The 15193-nt window shown below is 40.3% G+C and overlaps 4 protein-coding genes across 4 annotated transcripts; all 4 read left to right on the top strand.

Annotated features, from left to right (window-relative positions):
• The first annotated feature begins 268 nt into the window (after nucleotides 1–268).
• Nucleotides 269–3217, top strand: LOC126614784 (exocyst complex component SEC15B-like). The gene has a single exon (XM_050282446.1). The coding sequence runs from the start codon at nucleotides 383–385 to the stop codon at nucleotides 2783–2785; it is 2403 nt and encodes an 800-aa protein (XP_050138403.1). The 5' UTR covers nucleotides 269–382; the 3' UTR covers nucleotides 2786–3217.
• Nucleotides 3218–4751: 1534 nt separating this feature from the next.
• On the top strand, nucleotides 4752–5634 carry LOC126614806 (uncharacterized protein At5g01610-like). Its single transcript, XM_050282484.1, has one exon. It carries the CDS (start codon nucleotides 5048–5050, stop codon nucleotides 5528–5530), a length of 483 nt encoding a protein of 160 aa, XP_050138441.1. The 5' UTR covers nucleotides 4752–5047; the 3' UTR covers nucleotides 5531–5634.
• Nucleotides 5635–5912: 278 nt separating this feature from the next.
• Nucleotides 5913–6735, top strand: LOC126614803 (uncharacterized protein At5g01610-like). The gene has a single exon (XM_050282482.1). The coding sequence runs from the start codon at nucleotides 6060–6062 to the stop codon at nucleotides 6573–6575; it is 516 nt and encodes a 171-aa protein (XP_050138439.1). The 5' UTR covers nucleotides 5913–6059; the 3' UTR covers nucleotides 6576–6735.
• A 6740-nt stretch (nucleotides 6736–13475) lies between these two features.
• LOC126614799 (uncharacterized protein At5g01610-like) lies at nucleotides 13476–14264 on the top strand. Its single transcript, XM_050282477.1, has one exon. The coding sequence runs from the start codon at nucleotides 13564–13566 to the stop codon at nucleotides 14065–14067; it is 504 nt and encodes a 167-aa protein (XP_050138434.1). The 5' UTR covers nucleotides 13476–13563; the 3' UTR covers nucleotides 14068–14264.
• The last annotated feature ends 929 nt before the right edge of the window (nucleotides 14265–15193 follow it).

The raw sequence follows: 15193 nt of genomic DNA, 5'->3' as shown, positions 1-15193 counted from the left end.
TTGAGATAGTATATGAATATGACTTGACATCTGGACACCGTCGTATTAAACATGTTAGATTGGAGATGGCCTAAATTTCTCGTTGACCTCCCTCCGGTCAAGACCGGTCCACTCTTACCACCCGAGTCGTCACACTGCTCTGTCAGAACCGCCGTTGAATGTTACTATCTTCCTAATTACCAAACCACCCACAACAATCTATCAACCACCAGCACCTACTATCTTCCAATCTCCACATAATATTACCCTGATTATTGGTGGCATTTCCGTCAAACAACAAAAAATCCCCAAATGTCCAAATAACTACCCCACTCTCTCTCTCTCTCTCTCTCTTCCATTTTTCCTAAATCCTCTCCGCGCCCTATTCTCTCACATCGCCACGATGCAGCACACGAAATCTCGGCGGAAAGTGGCTCCGTCCGCTGCGGAAAACGGCGACTCGGCTGAAAAACTCGATCAGTTGCTCCTCTCCTCCGCCATCTGCAACGGCGAGGATGTGGGCCCATTCGTCCGAAAGGCCTTTACTTCCGGGAAGCCCGAGACGCTGCTCCAGCACCTCCGCCACTTCTCCCGCTCCAAGGAGTCTGAAATCGAGGAGGTCTGCAAGGCCCACTACCAAGACTTCATCCTCGCCGTGGACGACCTCCGATCTCTCCTCTCCGACGTCGATTCCCTCAAGTCTTCCCTCTCCGATTCCAACGCCAAGCTCCAGTCCGTCGGCCTTCCTCTTCTTTCCTCCCTCGACGCCTTCGTCGAAGCCCGAAACGTTTCCCGGAACGTCAACCTCGCGCTTGAATCGGTCCGAAACTGTAGTCGTTTGTTGGAGCTCTGCTCCCGATCCAATCGCCATCTTTCCAACAGCAACTTTTACATGGCGCTCAAGTGCGTCGACACAATCGAGTCCGAGTTCCTGGTCAAAACGCCGTCGTCTACGCTGAAGCGGATGCTGGAGAAGAAGATTCCAGACATTCGGTTGCACATCGAACGGAAAGTCAGCAAGGAGTTCGGCGATTGGCTGGTGGAGATCCGAGTGGTGAGCCGGAACCTCGGTCAATTGGCGATCGGTCAAGCTTCGTCGGCGAGGCAACGGGAAGAGGATCTGAGAATCAAGCAGCGGCAAGCGGAGGAGCAGAGCCGCCTCAGCCTCAGAGACTGTGTGTACGCTTTGGAGGAAGAGGACGACGACGGACTCGGCGGCGGTGGGGTTGGAGATGACGGTTTTAATGGCGGAGGTGGATTCGATTTGACTCCCTTGTACAGAGCTTATCATATACACCAGACTCTAGGGCTTGAAGACCGATTCAAGCAGTATTACTTCGAGAATCGAAAGCTTCAGCTCACTTCCGACTTTCAGGTATCTTCCATGACTCCGTTTCTTGAATCGCATCAAACTTTCTTTGCCCAAATCGCCGGATTTTTCATCGTTGAGGATCGAATTGTGAGGACCGGTGGTAGTTTGGTATCGAAATTGGAGGTTGAGAATTTGTGGGAAACTGCTGTGAGTAAAATGTGTTCTGTTTTAGAGGATCAGTTTTCTAGGATGCAAACTGCCAACCATTTGTTGTTGATTAAGGACTATGTGAGCTTGTTAGGTGTAACATTGCGTCGGTATGGATATTTGGTTGATCCTTTGCTTGATGTCCTGAGCAAACATAGGGATAAGTATCATGAGCTCTTGTTGTCAGATTGTCGTAAACAGATTGCTGAAGCGCTTTCCGCTGATAAATTCGATCAGATGTTGATGAAGAAAGAGTATGAGTATTCCATGAATGTGCTTTCGTTTCAGATACAGACGTCTGATATCATACCGGCTTTTCCTTACGTTGCACCATTTAGTTCGACAGTGCCTGATTGTTGCCGCATTGTAAGGTCTTTTATTGAGGATTCTGTGAGTTTCATGTCGTATGGCGGGCAGCTTGATTTCTTTGATGTTGTGAAGAAGTATTTGGATAGGTTGTTGAGTGAGGATTTGGATGGGGCTCTTTTGAAGCTTATCAGTACGTCTATCCATGGGGTCTCCCAGGCAATGCAGGTGGCGGCTAATATGGTTGTAATGGAGCGAGCTTGCGATTTCTTCTTCCGACATGCTGCTCAGCTTTCTGGTGTTCCCTTGAGAATGGTGGAGAGAGGGAGGAGGCAGTTTCCTCTATGCAAAGCCCGTGATGCAGCAGAAGACACACTCTCTGGGTTGCTTAAACAAAAAGTGGATGGCTTCCTGATGTTGATTGAGAATGTGAACTGGGTGGCCGATGAGCCTTTACCGAATGGGAATGAATATGTGAACGAGGTGATCATATATTTGGAAACTCTGGTTTCCACTGCTCAGCAAATATTGCCTCCTCAGGTTCTCAAACGAGTTTTGCAGGATGTCCTTTCTCACATATCGGAGAAGATAGTTGGGGCTTTACTTGGGGACACAGTTAAGAGGTTTACCGTACAAGCAATTATGAGCATTGATGTAGATATTCGATTGTTGGAATCTTTTGCAGATAATCAAGCTCCTCTACTCTCAGATGAGGAAGCAAATCAGTTGAAAACGGCAGTTGCTGAGTCGAGGCAATTAGTTAATTTACTCTTGAGCAATCATCCAGAGAATTTTCTTAATCCGGTAATCCGGGAGAGGAGTTACAATACCTTGGACCACAGAAAAGTAGTGCTTATTTCAGAAAAGTTGAGGGATCCTTCAGAGCGGCTATTTGGAACCTTTGGTAGCCGGGGAGGCAGGCAGAACCCGAAGAAGAAATCTCTAGATACATTGATTAAAAGACTCAAGGATGTGAGTTGAATTTTTTATATAGTTGTACGTATGATCCTTGTCCTTCCCCCTCCCCTACAAGTTCCCTTATTCATTGTGATTGGAATTATTTCATAGCGTTTTTGTTGCTAACTTTGGGCTCGTTTGGATGTGCTTTTAAAATGACTGAAAGCGCTTTTAGAGAAAATGTTTTTGGGTTCCAAAAGCACTTAAAGTGCTTTTTGCAAGAAGCACCAGTAATGTGCTTCTTCCAGGAAGCACTTTTAAGTCATTTTAAAGTTTGGTTCTAAAAACATTTTCACTAAAAGCGCTTTCAGTCATTTTAAAAGCACATCCAAATTATTTGTGGGTGCCAATTGTTGTCTTCGGAATGTATCACGGGACATGCAAAGAGATTCTTCTGTATGTATCAGGTTCATAGTTACTAATTGGTTATTGTATTGATGATTTATTTTTCTTGAAGTGGTTTAAGATTTATATCTCTGAAAATTGAAATCAATCGGGGTGGACAACAAGCAATACCTTCGAGTAACTGTTCTACTTACCATCCAAACCAGTCTCGTTTAACTTTTAAACTGATACGGTTCTGTTTCAGTGCTTACATTTGAGATGATTTTTTTGTTGGAGTGAGAATTGGTTGGTAATGTTATTGAATCTGTCTTACATCAAGATTTTCTTCCTGCATATATTATATGCAGATGGCATAATTTCTCAAAGGATGAGTGTTTTGAGGTGTTGGAAGACCAGCAATAGTGATAACTTTTGTCACGGTAAGAATTTTAAGTGGGCTTGCTTCTGGTTTCGATGGGGATTGTTCAGAGAATCAGAAGTGAGTCCATCTATTCGTAAATAACCATTTTTTGGCCCATCTAACTAGATTTTCGAAGCATGCGTGTTGAGGGTGTGTTTGTTGCACCAGATTATCTCAGACTGAACCAACTTCAGGGACTAAATTGAATTTGTTACACCAGACAATCTCGTATTGAACTAACTTCAGGAACTAAGCTGAATTGAATTGGCATGTACAAGAATTGTGAAAAATTGTTGCGGCGCATGAGTAAGAAGATGGACAATAAAAACATTTATTTTGTTTTATTATTAAATTGTTATTTTGTACTTATTTGAATTTCTAAAAACCAAGTTAATTATCAAAGGGGTTGTGCTATTCACATACTTATTTTTACATACCCCTTTTATTTTTTGATTGTCGGATGGATTGGTTCTTTCTCAAAGCCATTCTTCTTCGCGAAGCAAAACCCGAGGAAATAAGAAATTACAGTGGAACAAATGGGAGCGAACCTAACAAATTAATCTAACCCAAAGTCTGAACTGAACAGCATGTATGAAGAGTTTCAAATTTGGGGTGTCGGCGGCCCACAGTCTGACCTGATTCTTCAGGAGATCGACGAAACGGCAATGTAGGAGTCGGCGGCAGCTTGCAGGGGGCTTACGAAGAACGCTGCTCTCTGCGAGAGCGAGAGCATGAAGTGTAAGCGTGGATAGCTAGTACGGTAGTACCACAACGTTCACTCAGGATTAGATAATGCAACTTAGCGCGGCGTTTAGTTGACACGAGTCCGACTTAGCATCATTTTTTCTACTCTTCCCAGCGCCAAACATTGGATTCATATCCCAGCCAAGCCAGTCCCCCCTAACGAGGACTAACAAAAGGGGCCTCAACGGTCATCGTCAGTGCCATTCTAGTTGATCTTTTGATCGTCTGACACGTCAACGGCGTTACCAATGAGATACTTCGAATAAACCAGAGTACGTATAAGATACACCGATGCTAAATTGAGTTTAATATACAACTTCGAAGGTAATTTTTATCTCCAACGTCGTCATTCTCTCTCCCTTCATTGATGAATTGACTGATAAGCAAGCATTATGTGTGAGGTTTCGCCAATCACCATCTGCTGACAACCATGCATGCGTCTGCATGGATGTTACACTAGTAACTTCCAATATTATTCAGGATGTATCTGATCAAGATACCTCCGACCAACGAGAAAGTCTTTGGTTTAAACGCCACATGGTGACTAAAGACACGGTGGGTGGGGCCAGAATACAGGGATACAGGAGGTGAGCTTTTGGTGAGATGGTTAGTGTGTTGGTCGTACAGATGATGTGGTTCGACAGAATAGACCCAAACCATTGATGAGAAGGGTGACAAATAGCACATATGAAAAGCATTCTCCCACTCAACATCGATATATACAAGTCCCTTCTGTTCCCATAGCTCACTTCTTCTACTAAACCAAATAGCTGCAAGAAAGCTTCAAGTTGGAACTCATGGCTCCGTCAATGGTGTTTCTCGTTGCCGTTCTGGTGGCCATTCTCTCATCCTCGTTCGCCTATGGCGACAACAACCCATCGGCATACGTGGTGCTTCAAGAATACGACTTCCCGATCGGCCTTCTTCCCAAAGGAGTAACAGGGTACGAATTAGACAAAGAATCTGGAAATTTCAAGGTTTATTTTGACGGAACTTGCCGCTTCTCCATTGAAAATTCATACAACCTCAGGTACAAATCCACCATAACTGGTGTTTTGTCCAAGGGCAGGCTCAAAAATTTGAATGGCGTCAGTGTTAAGATACTATTATTTTGGTTCAACATTGTCGAAGTTATTCGCGATGGCGACGAGCTACAATTCTCTGTGGGGATTGCTTCGGCAGACTTTTCCATCGACAACTTTGAGGAGAGTCCGCAGTGTGGGTGTGGATTTGCTTGTAAGAGTAGAGCTAGCTCAACAAGTAGAACTGCACTGACCTAGATCCAACCTAGCATTAAAAAAAAAAAAAAGAGTCAACAAAGCAGGAATTATATTTGTGGCAAACTAGCAAGCTGGACATCTCCCAGTAGTATCTGGTAGAAAGACTTGTCGAAGCTGCGTGTCTCGATCCATACATTCTCCGCGTAAGAGTAGGGCTACCTCTATGTATATATATCGTTAATTAGCGGTAAAATGTTTAGCATACTTCAAAGGATGTTCATATTCAGCTTTAGAGCTTTAATTCTTGTATACGTAATAACCAATTAGTCTACAAGAATAAGAGAACGGTAGCTCAAATAGTTAATAGTGTTTTCTCTTGCATCTGAGATCTTATGTTCGAATCTCGTCTCCAAATATCGCTTATCAAAATAAAAATTTAGCCTATGAGAGAGTGGCGTTTTCTTGTATGCAAAGAATGTTGAAACGAATTAGATGGAATAGTCATGGTTTTGCCTTTCAAATTTTCTCTATATATTCCAACTACCATTAGAGACTGCATAACCAAACAGTCAAGCACTTGATCGAAACCATGTCTCCAAAGGCAACACTGCTACCAAGCCTCCTAATTCTCTTCTTTCTGCTCTCTTTCTTGATCCCCTCGTCCTTCGCTGCCGACGAGCTGACGGTTTATGAAGCCCTCGAGGAGTACGACTTCCCGGTGGGCATACTCCCCAAAGACGTAGTGAGCTACGAGCTGGACACCTCCACAGGTAAGTTCTCAGTCTACTTGAACAGCACTTGTAGATTTACCATCGACTCGTATAAGCTGAAGTACAAGTCCACCATAACGGGTATTGTAACCACTGGCAAGATCTCTAGCTTGAGTGGCATCGAAGTTAGGGTGCTCTTTCTGTGGCTGAGCATTGTCTCAGTGACTCGTGACGACGATGAGCTAGAATTATCGGTCGGCATCGCCTCCGCAAACTTTCCGGTGAGTAATTTCGATGAAAGTCCGACCTGTGGTTGTGGTTTCGACTGTGTGAATGGGAAAAGAATGATTAAGAATTTGGTGTCTGCTCTTTTAGGTCAGTCTTTAGCTTTTTAGTGCCAAAATGTGGGTTTGGGCAATGATGTTGGATCAAAATTAAGATTAAATACGATTTGTGAATAAATAAATGTACGACTATGTCATTTGTTAGTGAATGTTTACTTGCTTCTCTGTATGATTTATGAAACTCCGATCTGGAGGCCGCCAAGGTTATGAACTTGAGTATACCAGTTTGAATGGTTGTTGCAAAACATTTTGGCTTGCAGACTATAGGTTGAGCAATAGAGGCCAAAATGTGGGGAAAGAACGAAAAAGAAAAAAAAGAAAGGAAGAAAAAGGGTAATTATCAACATGCATAAAAAGTGGATGTTAGCTTCTTACAACATTTTATTTATGATCATTGTATTGAATAATCAAGAATAATGGTATTTACATTTTCTTTATTACCTTTTACATACCTTTTAATTTACAACAGTCTGGTCAAATGAATTGAAGAATAAAATATCAAAGAACCAAAATTAATAAGGTGTGAAAAGTAAAAATGAGAGTGTGTAGATAGTACCTGTTGGAAAACTAGGAGTACATAATATTAACAAGTTTCCTAGATTACTAACATACGTCAACATGATACCTGAGGCAGCCATTGCAGAACAAGAAAATGATATCTTCTACTCGTTGAAAGACTTAATGTTCTTAAGGTGATAGAACCCAATAACGCAGAACTTTTCTTTACAAGCAGGGAGTCCTTATATAGGTTAGCATTCACCAACTTCCCTCTATCATGGAGAGTTGGTTTTTGTCAGTAACAGCAGTTTTATCAAATAATTGGGATGTTAGTTATCTCCACAATTGATATCCATATTTCCTTAATAATAGGAAGCAGTTTTTTCCATGTTTGCAGCTTACGTCAAACTATATTGTTACCAAATAAATGTTATCCTTCACTAAATGATAGTTTAGTCCAATTAAGTCTCTAACATTCTCCCACTTGGACGTAAACTAATCATTTCATCGAAATGTTATCACAATTACAATATTGACTCCTTAGTGATCACATCCAGTTACACGTAACTTGCTTCCCCACATCTACTAGTATTAGTTCAAATGTCGAACTCTAAAAAACCATGTGCAGCTCATTGGCACATGCACTCTAAAATCACTGTCATTTGAATCTAATATGTATGATGTCAAACTTTCAATGAACTTAACATTCATTTTTCTATGAATCAATTCAATCAACTTTATGGATCATCTTTGGATAATCACAGTTCCTTTACTGAATTGAAAATCATATACCACTTTGTGTTATATAAGCTATATAACTCGGAATAATCATAAAGATTCAGCACATGCATATTTATTATTGCAACTCAGTCTTCAACCATCACTTCATAATTGTAATGGCATACTGACAATCATGCAAATACTACACATTCATACATGCAATTACCCAGTGTACCTTTATAAAGCTAACTTTATGTTGCCTTCAACCTTAATCACTGGATACTAGCTTTTCAAGCTTCCTGCATACTCATACAAAACCAACATGCTCTTTGGAACATAAGTTAGTTGTACTAATATATATTATAAATTGAATCAACATGGCATTATTTACAATAACCACAGGGAAAATAAGATAAGCCAAGCATCACCATAGGGAAAATAAGATAAGCCAAGCATCAGGTCCAGATACTATCAAAATTACGCAGCAGCGCTTTCTTTACTCCCACATTTCAGTTGATTCAAAACCATCATGCACACCCATGTTTGCTACGTGGGCATCCTTATCATGCACTCCCACATTTCAATAGCCGTAAAAATGTTATACCCTAAAAGATCACAAACCATTCACACATTCCTCTCTTTGGAAAAGAATATTGACATGTGTTGAGTTTTAAATTCATAATTTACACAATCCATTTCCTGAAGTCTCTTCACTTTGGTGAAAAACATTTGTACACAAGTTGATACTACAAGGTTATACTTTATACATATATTTGTGCCTTTGCATTGGTTCATCTCAAGCTTAAGAAATGTAGGACAACTCATTCCTTATTTAAACACACAATATGTCAATTTTGCTTCATGTTTGCAGAACTCGAGATTTTTAATCCATATTGATTATTTCCCACAGCAACCAATAATATGGCTATTCAATTCAGTTAATATATATTAACTATACATTATCATAGAGCACAGCAGGCTAAGAACTTGATTTACATGAATTTACTTTACCCATTCAAATGGAAATCAAAGGCAACAGACTTACCCATGTAAGGGTTATGTCAGGCATCAATCACATATAGAAATAACATGTATGATTCTTACTCCCATAGATGAATCAATTACATGCACTACAAAACGATATCAAGTATTTCTATTTTTCCCTTCAGTTACTCACACACATACAATTTTTGAGCAATTGATAACTTGATAACAAGAAAACTAAGGGGTTTTGGATCAGATTAAACCAAAATAGTGATAGGTTGATTCCATCAAAATTCAGATGCCAATTAGATTAAATCACTCATAAATACATCAAAATTTAGTGATACTTACAATCTGGTGCGCTTGGGTGTACGCAACCTCTACACCCATCAAGAAGAGCCTTTGACTTTCCTTTTCTTGCAGTGAATAAAAATTTGGCTGTTGAAGACATGAAAAACTTGAAACAACCATTAGTGATTGTTAAATGCATGTTTATATCACACCTTTGGGCAAGAGATATAAGCTGCCATTGACCTTCATTGTATAGCCATAATTCAAGAATCTTATCATGCATTTATTACAAGTCTTTGGACAAGAATATTACCTGATCTACATGATACCATACATTGATTAAAACTACCACCAATTTAAAGTTTCCCCCATTAAGAGGCTCGATCGATGAAAGGCTAAGTGCAGATGATGTTGCTGAGGCAGCCAAATAAAACATTAAATACAATTTTAATTTCATGCATCACTTGCATGTGTTTATATATCCCTCTTAGGTTAAAAATATAAACACCCCTTCAAAGTCATCATGTACATTCTGACCACTTCAATCATCTTTTAGCACAGATATATCAAGTCTTTGGACAAGATAATTACAAGATTATACAAGGAATGATTCATTGAAACCTTACGCATTTTATATATTCTTTCATTTGGAAAATAGTATGAATATGCAATGAATCTTTAAACCCTTCTTTGCCAGAATATACATCCAAATCATTCACTTTGGTGAATTCAAAATATTATCGTAAGTGTTGCATGATATTAAAAAACTTATGAGGCAAGACTACCTCATGCATTTTATTGGAAGTATTGGTGCTGTCATGTGTTGTCGGATGGAATAATGGAAAGCATAAGTGCTGCCGCCGATGCTGTCATGTGCTTTGGTTCAACACATTTCATAAAAAAATTCACATGCTGAAAACATATGCAGTTCGACACATACATTTGAATCTAGGATTTGTTAATTTGGCTCTAATACCAAATGTTGGAAAACAAGGAGTACATAATATTAACAGGTTTTCTAGATTACTAACATATGTCAACATGATACCTGAGGTAGCCATTGCAGAACAGGAAAATGATATATTCTACTCGTTGAAAGACTTAATGTTCTTAAGGTGATAGAACCCAATAACGCAAAACTTTTCTTTACGAGCAGAGAGTCCTTATATAGATTAACATTCACCAATTTCCCTCTATCATGGAGAGTTGGTTTTTGTCAGTAATAGTAGTTTCATCAAATAAGTGAGATGTTAGTGTTTGGGCCCAAAAATATTGTTTTGGGCTGAGTTAGATCTTTTTGGGCCCAGTGTGGGATAGGCCGAGGTTAGATTCATCCTCGGCCCAGAAGTTATAAACAGGTGTCATTAGAAGATATTCAGCCCATGGGCCGAGCGGTTGAAGTAGGCCATATCCTATCGGAAAGAGGAATGTGGATGAATCCTGTTATGAGATGGAGTCTCGACGGGATCAGGATGTTGAGATTGAACACGGTTTGATAATGAGTTGTGTTCAAAGTCCTAGTAGGAATATGATTGGTCGAGATAAAGATGGATTATGAGAAGGAGTTCTAATCCAGGAATGAATGGGATTCAATACAGGTTGGCTGCTATAAATAGGAAGAGAAGACATCGAAACAACCCCCCTCCAATTCAACACACAACTGCCCTGCACAAATTCTCTCAACAACCTTGAGATTTTTTCTTTTCTCTTTTCGCCGCCACACCTTCAGTTTGAATGAACAGCACTGTGAAGGCAACTGGTGATATCTTCAGTTGGCATAAATAGCATTGTCGCCGTAGAACTAGCCGAGCTCGCCGCATCTTCAGTTGGCATAAACAGCATTGCGTCGAAGGCGACTGATTATCTATTCAAGTCTCGGTCGAGAAGAATTTCTGAATCCTTATTGGTCGAAGTCATCTCATTAGCCTTTTCGGTAAAGTGAGGTGCTACAGTTTATTGGGCTCGGCACATTGCACGCCGAGTTATTTTATGATTGGATACTCTCAAGTGGGATTTAGAGTTCGGCATTCCGACGGCTGAACCACATTTATTGTTAAGACTTATATCTGCTTTGAGTATTTGTGCCCTTACACTTTGGTGTCGATTCGGCGTGAGTTCACTCTGATGAATACCATCACTGTGACCAAATCCGACGACGACGATTTGTGAACTTCGTAAGAATAGTAGCCTTGTCTTCAAGTTCAAGAACTCAAGAGGCCGAGACGTGTTCCTTCATTGGTTGCAATCGTAAGACGCAGAAGTCAACCGCGCACCTAACGCAACATCAACATATTTTACTCCTCGACCGAGCTCGGCCGACGAGTTGGCACGCCCCGCACACAACCAAATGACGTAGTTAGCTCATAGATTACTCAGCCTACGCGCCACGTAGGCTTGGTAGTTTTTAGGGTCAACAGTTAGTTATCTCCACAATTGATATCCATATTTCCTTAATAATAGGAAGCATTTTTTTTCCACGTTTGCAACTTACATCAAACTGTATTGTTACCAAATACATTTTTTTCCACGTTTGCAACATACATAATCAAGAAGAGGAAAATTAAGAAATATGTAATATTTGAAAGAAAAATAGATTACCTATCGAAAATAATTTTGATTTTTAAGTTTCATGTGTTTATTAAAATATCAATATTATTATATTTCACTTAATAAATTTTTTACCACACATATGAATACTGAAAAAATATAAGGGCATGTTTGGTACTCTACTTGAATCCAACTTTTTAAACTCAAAAATAATTTTCAAGTTTTAGGCCTTAAAAACTTGTTTGGTATGACTATTTTCAAAAATTGAACTCAAGACTAACTCAAAAATATAGTCTATTTTCTAAAAACATAAAAAATGAGTTTTTAGAGTTTTTAAACTTAAACTCACTGCTTTCTTTTCTTTCCCTCCTTCCCTCTCACTCCAAATCTATCTCTCTCTTTTCTTCTTTCTCTCCTCTTTTTTTTTTTTACCTTTTTCGTCTCTCCTCAAATCCGCTCTCTTCATTCTCTCGGTTATTTCTCTCACTCCTCTTCCTCTGTATCTCATCTGATCCTCCCTCATCTTTCTTTTTCCTTCAATCATCTCTTACTTTATTTCTTCATCTCTCATCTTTCTCTCTCTCTTCCGACCCCCTCTTTTAGATCTCTTTGTCTTTTAAATCGTAAGATTTAAAAATTTTAAATCGCAAACCAATCAAGTTTTTGAATCTTAAAGAAAATTGTTTTCAAGAAATGTTTTGAAAAATGATAAAAAAATTCAAATAGGATACCAAACAGGCCCTAAATTTTTCTCTTAAATCTGTAAATCTTGTGTCCAAAATTGAAAATCGGATGGTTGGTCCACGGTTTACTTTCCTTGATTATAAAACAGGGGGGAGGGAAAAAACAAGGTCAGAGAATAAATTTCATTACGAAGGTTCTAGAGATTTTTAAATCGTGTTTATTTATTGTATATCGTGTGTCAGATATTATTTTAAATATTTTTATTTAAAATTAAATATAAATAGTATTTGACTAAATTAACCTCACAATGTATGATAAACAGATTCAAATTCAAGACTTTCAAGATAATCATAAAGAGAATCCGGTGAGGATGCTCGTTCCTTAGAGCAAGTCCACCAGGAAGAAGAGAGCCCAACACCCAGTCAAAAAACCAGGCTAGCACCCTGTCAATTCACTCCAGCCTGTGAAATCGACTGGCACCCAGCCCAAGCCAGTCCACAGGCCGACCTAAAATCGATAGACCTTGGGACCGGCCTATCTGACGTCAGTGTGGCGTCGGAGGGCATATGACGTCAGAGACGGAGTTGTTGTGGAGGCTGAGGAGCGGAGCTGGTCGAGGAGGGAAAAGATGTCGAGAGGGAAGGAACCACGGAGGGAGAACGACGGGAGGACGAAGCGACGGCATCGGAGGTGTGGAGATGCAGGAGGACGGCGTCGACGACGTCGGAGATGCAGGGGTGGATGGCGTCGGAGATGCAGGGGTGGATGGCGTGCAGAAATGGAAGGTTTTGAAGAGGAAGGAGAAGGATAGCTCATGAGAGTGAGTTGGAAAAGAGAGAGAGAGGGAGAGAGAGAGAGAAAGAAAGGATCGGAGAGGGAAAGGAAGAAAGAAGAAAAAATAAAAAATAAAAAAAATGATAAAATATTAATTGATATGAATAAAATAATATAATATTAGATAGACTGGGTGCCAGCGTATTTTTAGGGGCGGAAATGCTTTGGTCTATTATTGTTCACTGGAGTCTATTACTGTTCAATTGAGTGGATAAATGCGCTAGGTGCTGGCACAAAGTCCTTAGGGATGGACTTGCTCTTAGCGCGTCTTTCTTATAACCGCAATGGTCACCACACCACGTGCCCACTAACAAATTTCAAATTCCTTTCTACGTCGTCGTTTCTACCAACCAAATTTATCTTGTCCACCGCTATCAGTCAACTCACACCCAACCGACTTTCTGTGCCAAACAAAGCTACTTTCCCGGAAAAACAAAACAACAAAACAAAATTTCGGAGAGAGAGAGAGAGAAAAAAAATCATGTCTCTCGCAACAACTCTCGCCGTCTTCGTCCTCCTATCACCGTTCTACACGTCATCAACCGCCTCCGCCAACGGCGACGGCTCGCGGTCTGTGTACGATGCAATCCAAGAATTCAACTTTCCGATGGGTCTGCTCCCGAAGGGCGTCACCGGATACGAGCTCGACAATGGCAACGGCCGATTCCGCGCGTATTTGAACGGCTCCTGCAGCTTCTCGCTGGAAGGCTCGTACCAGCTCAAGTACAAGTCCACCATTACCGGCACAATCTCCCCGAACAAGCTCTCCTCGCTGACCGGGGTCAGCGTCAAGGTCCTGTTCCTGTGGCTCAACATCGTCGAGGTGACCCGGAGCGGCGACAACCTCGAGTTCTCGGTGGGGATCGCGTCGGCGGCGTTTCCGATCGACAATTTTTACGAGTGCCCGCAGTGCGGGTGCGGGTTGGATTGCGTCAATGGCGGACAAGTAAGGAAGATTAAAATGCCTCTTGTTTCTTCGATTTGAATTGGGAATTGGGGCCGTAGAGGAGGGAGGGTTTTAGGGGTTTGGAATTACGGGTAGTGTCTGTTCACAACTTCACACCTTGATTTCTTAAAGATTATGAATTTTATGCTTTTCAATAACTTTCGTTCATGCGTCTGTGACATGTTTTGTTGTGGAAAATTAATGATTTAATGATAATGTATGTTCAATTGGCTCAAGTGAGGGAGAAAATGCAGTTATTTTTTATTAATTTAGGGCGTACTCCCCAAAGACGTAGTGAGCTCTCAGTCTACTTGAACAGCACTTGTAGATTTACCATCGACTCGTATAAGCTGAAGTACAAGTCCACCATAACCGGTGTTGTAACCACTGACAAGATCTCTAGCTTGAGTGGCATCGAAGTTAGGGTGCTCTTTCTGTGGCTGAGCCTTGTCTCAGTGACTCGTGACGACGATGAGCTAGAACTCTCGGTCGGCATCGCCTCCGCAAACTTTCCGGTGAGTAATTTCGATGAGAGTCCGACCTGTGGTTGTGGTTTCGACTGTGTGAATGGGAAAAGAATGATTAAGAATTTGGTGTCTGCTCCTTTAGGTCAGTCTTTAGCTTTTTAGTGCCAAAATGTGGGTTTGGGCAATGATGTTGGATCAAAATTAAGATTAAATACGATTTGTGAATAAATAAATGTACGACTATGTCAGTTGTTAGTGAATGTTTACTTGCTTCTCTGTATGATTTATGAAACTCCGATCTGGAGGCCGCCAAGGTTACGAACTTGAGTATACCAGTTTGAATGGTTGTTGCAAAACATTTTGGCTTGCAGACTATAGGTTGAGCAATTGAGGCCAAAATGTGGGGAAAGAACGAAAAAGAAAAAAAAGAAAGGAAGAAAAAGCGTAATTATCAACATGCATAAAAAGTGGATGTTAGCTTCTTCCACTATTTTTATTTTATTTATGGTCATTGTATTGAATAATCAAGAATAATGGTATTTACATTTTCTTTATTACTTTTTACATACGTTTTAATTTACAACCGTCTGGTCAAATGAATTGAAGAATAAAATATCAAAGAACCAAAATTAATAAGTTGTGAAAAGTAAAAATGAGAGTCTGTAAATAGTACCATTCTGAATCAATTGAAAATAACG

This window comes from Malus sylvestris, chromosome 3 (genome assembly GCF_916048215.2).
Source record: "Malus sylvestris chromosome 3, drMalSylv7.2, whole genome shotgun sequence".
Lineage (NCBI taxonomy): Eukaryota > Viridiplantae > Streptophyta > Magnoliopsida > Rosales > Rosaceae > Malus > Malus sylvestris.
This window is presented reverse-complemented; position numbering and strand designations above follow the sequence as displayed.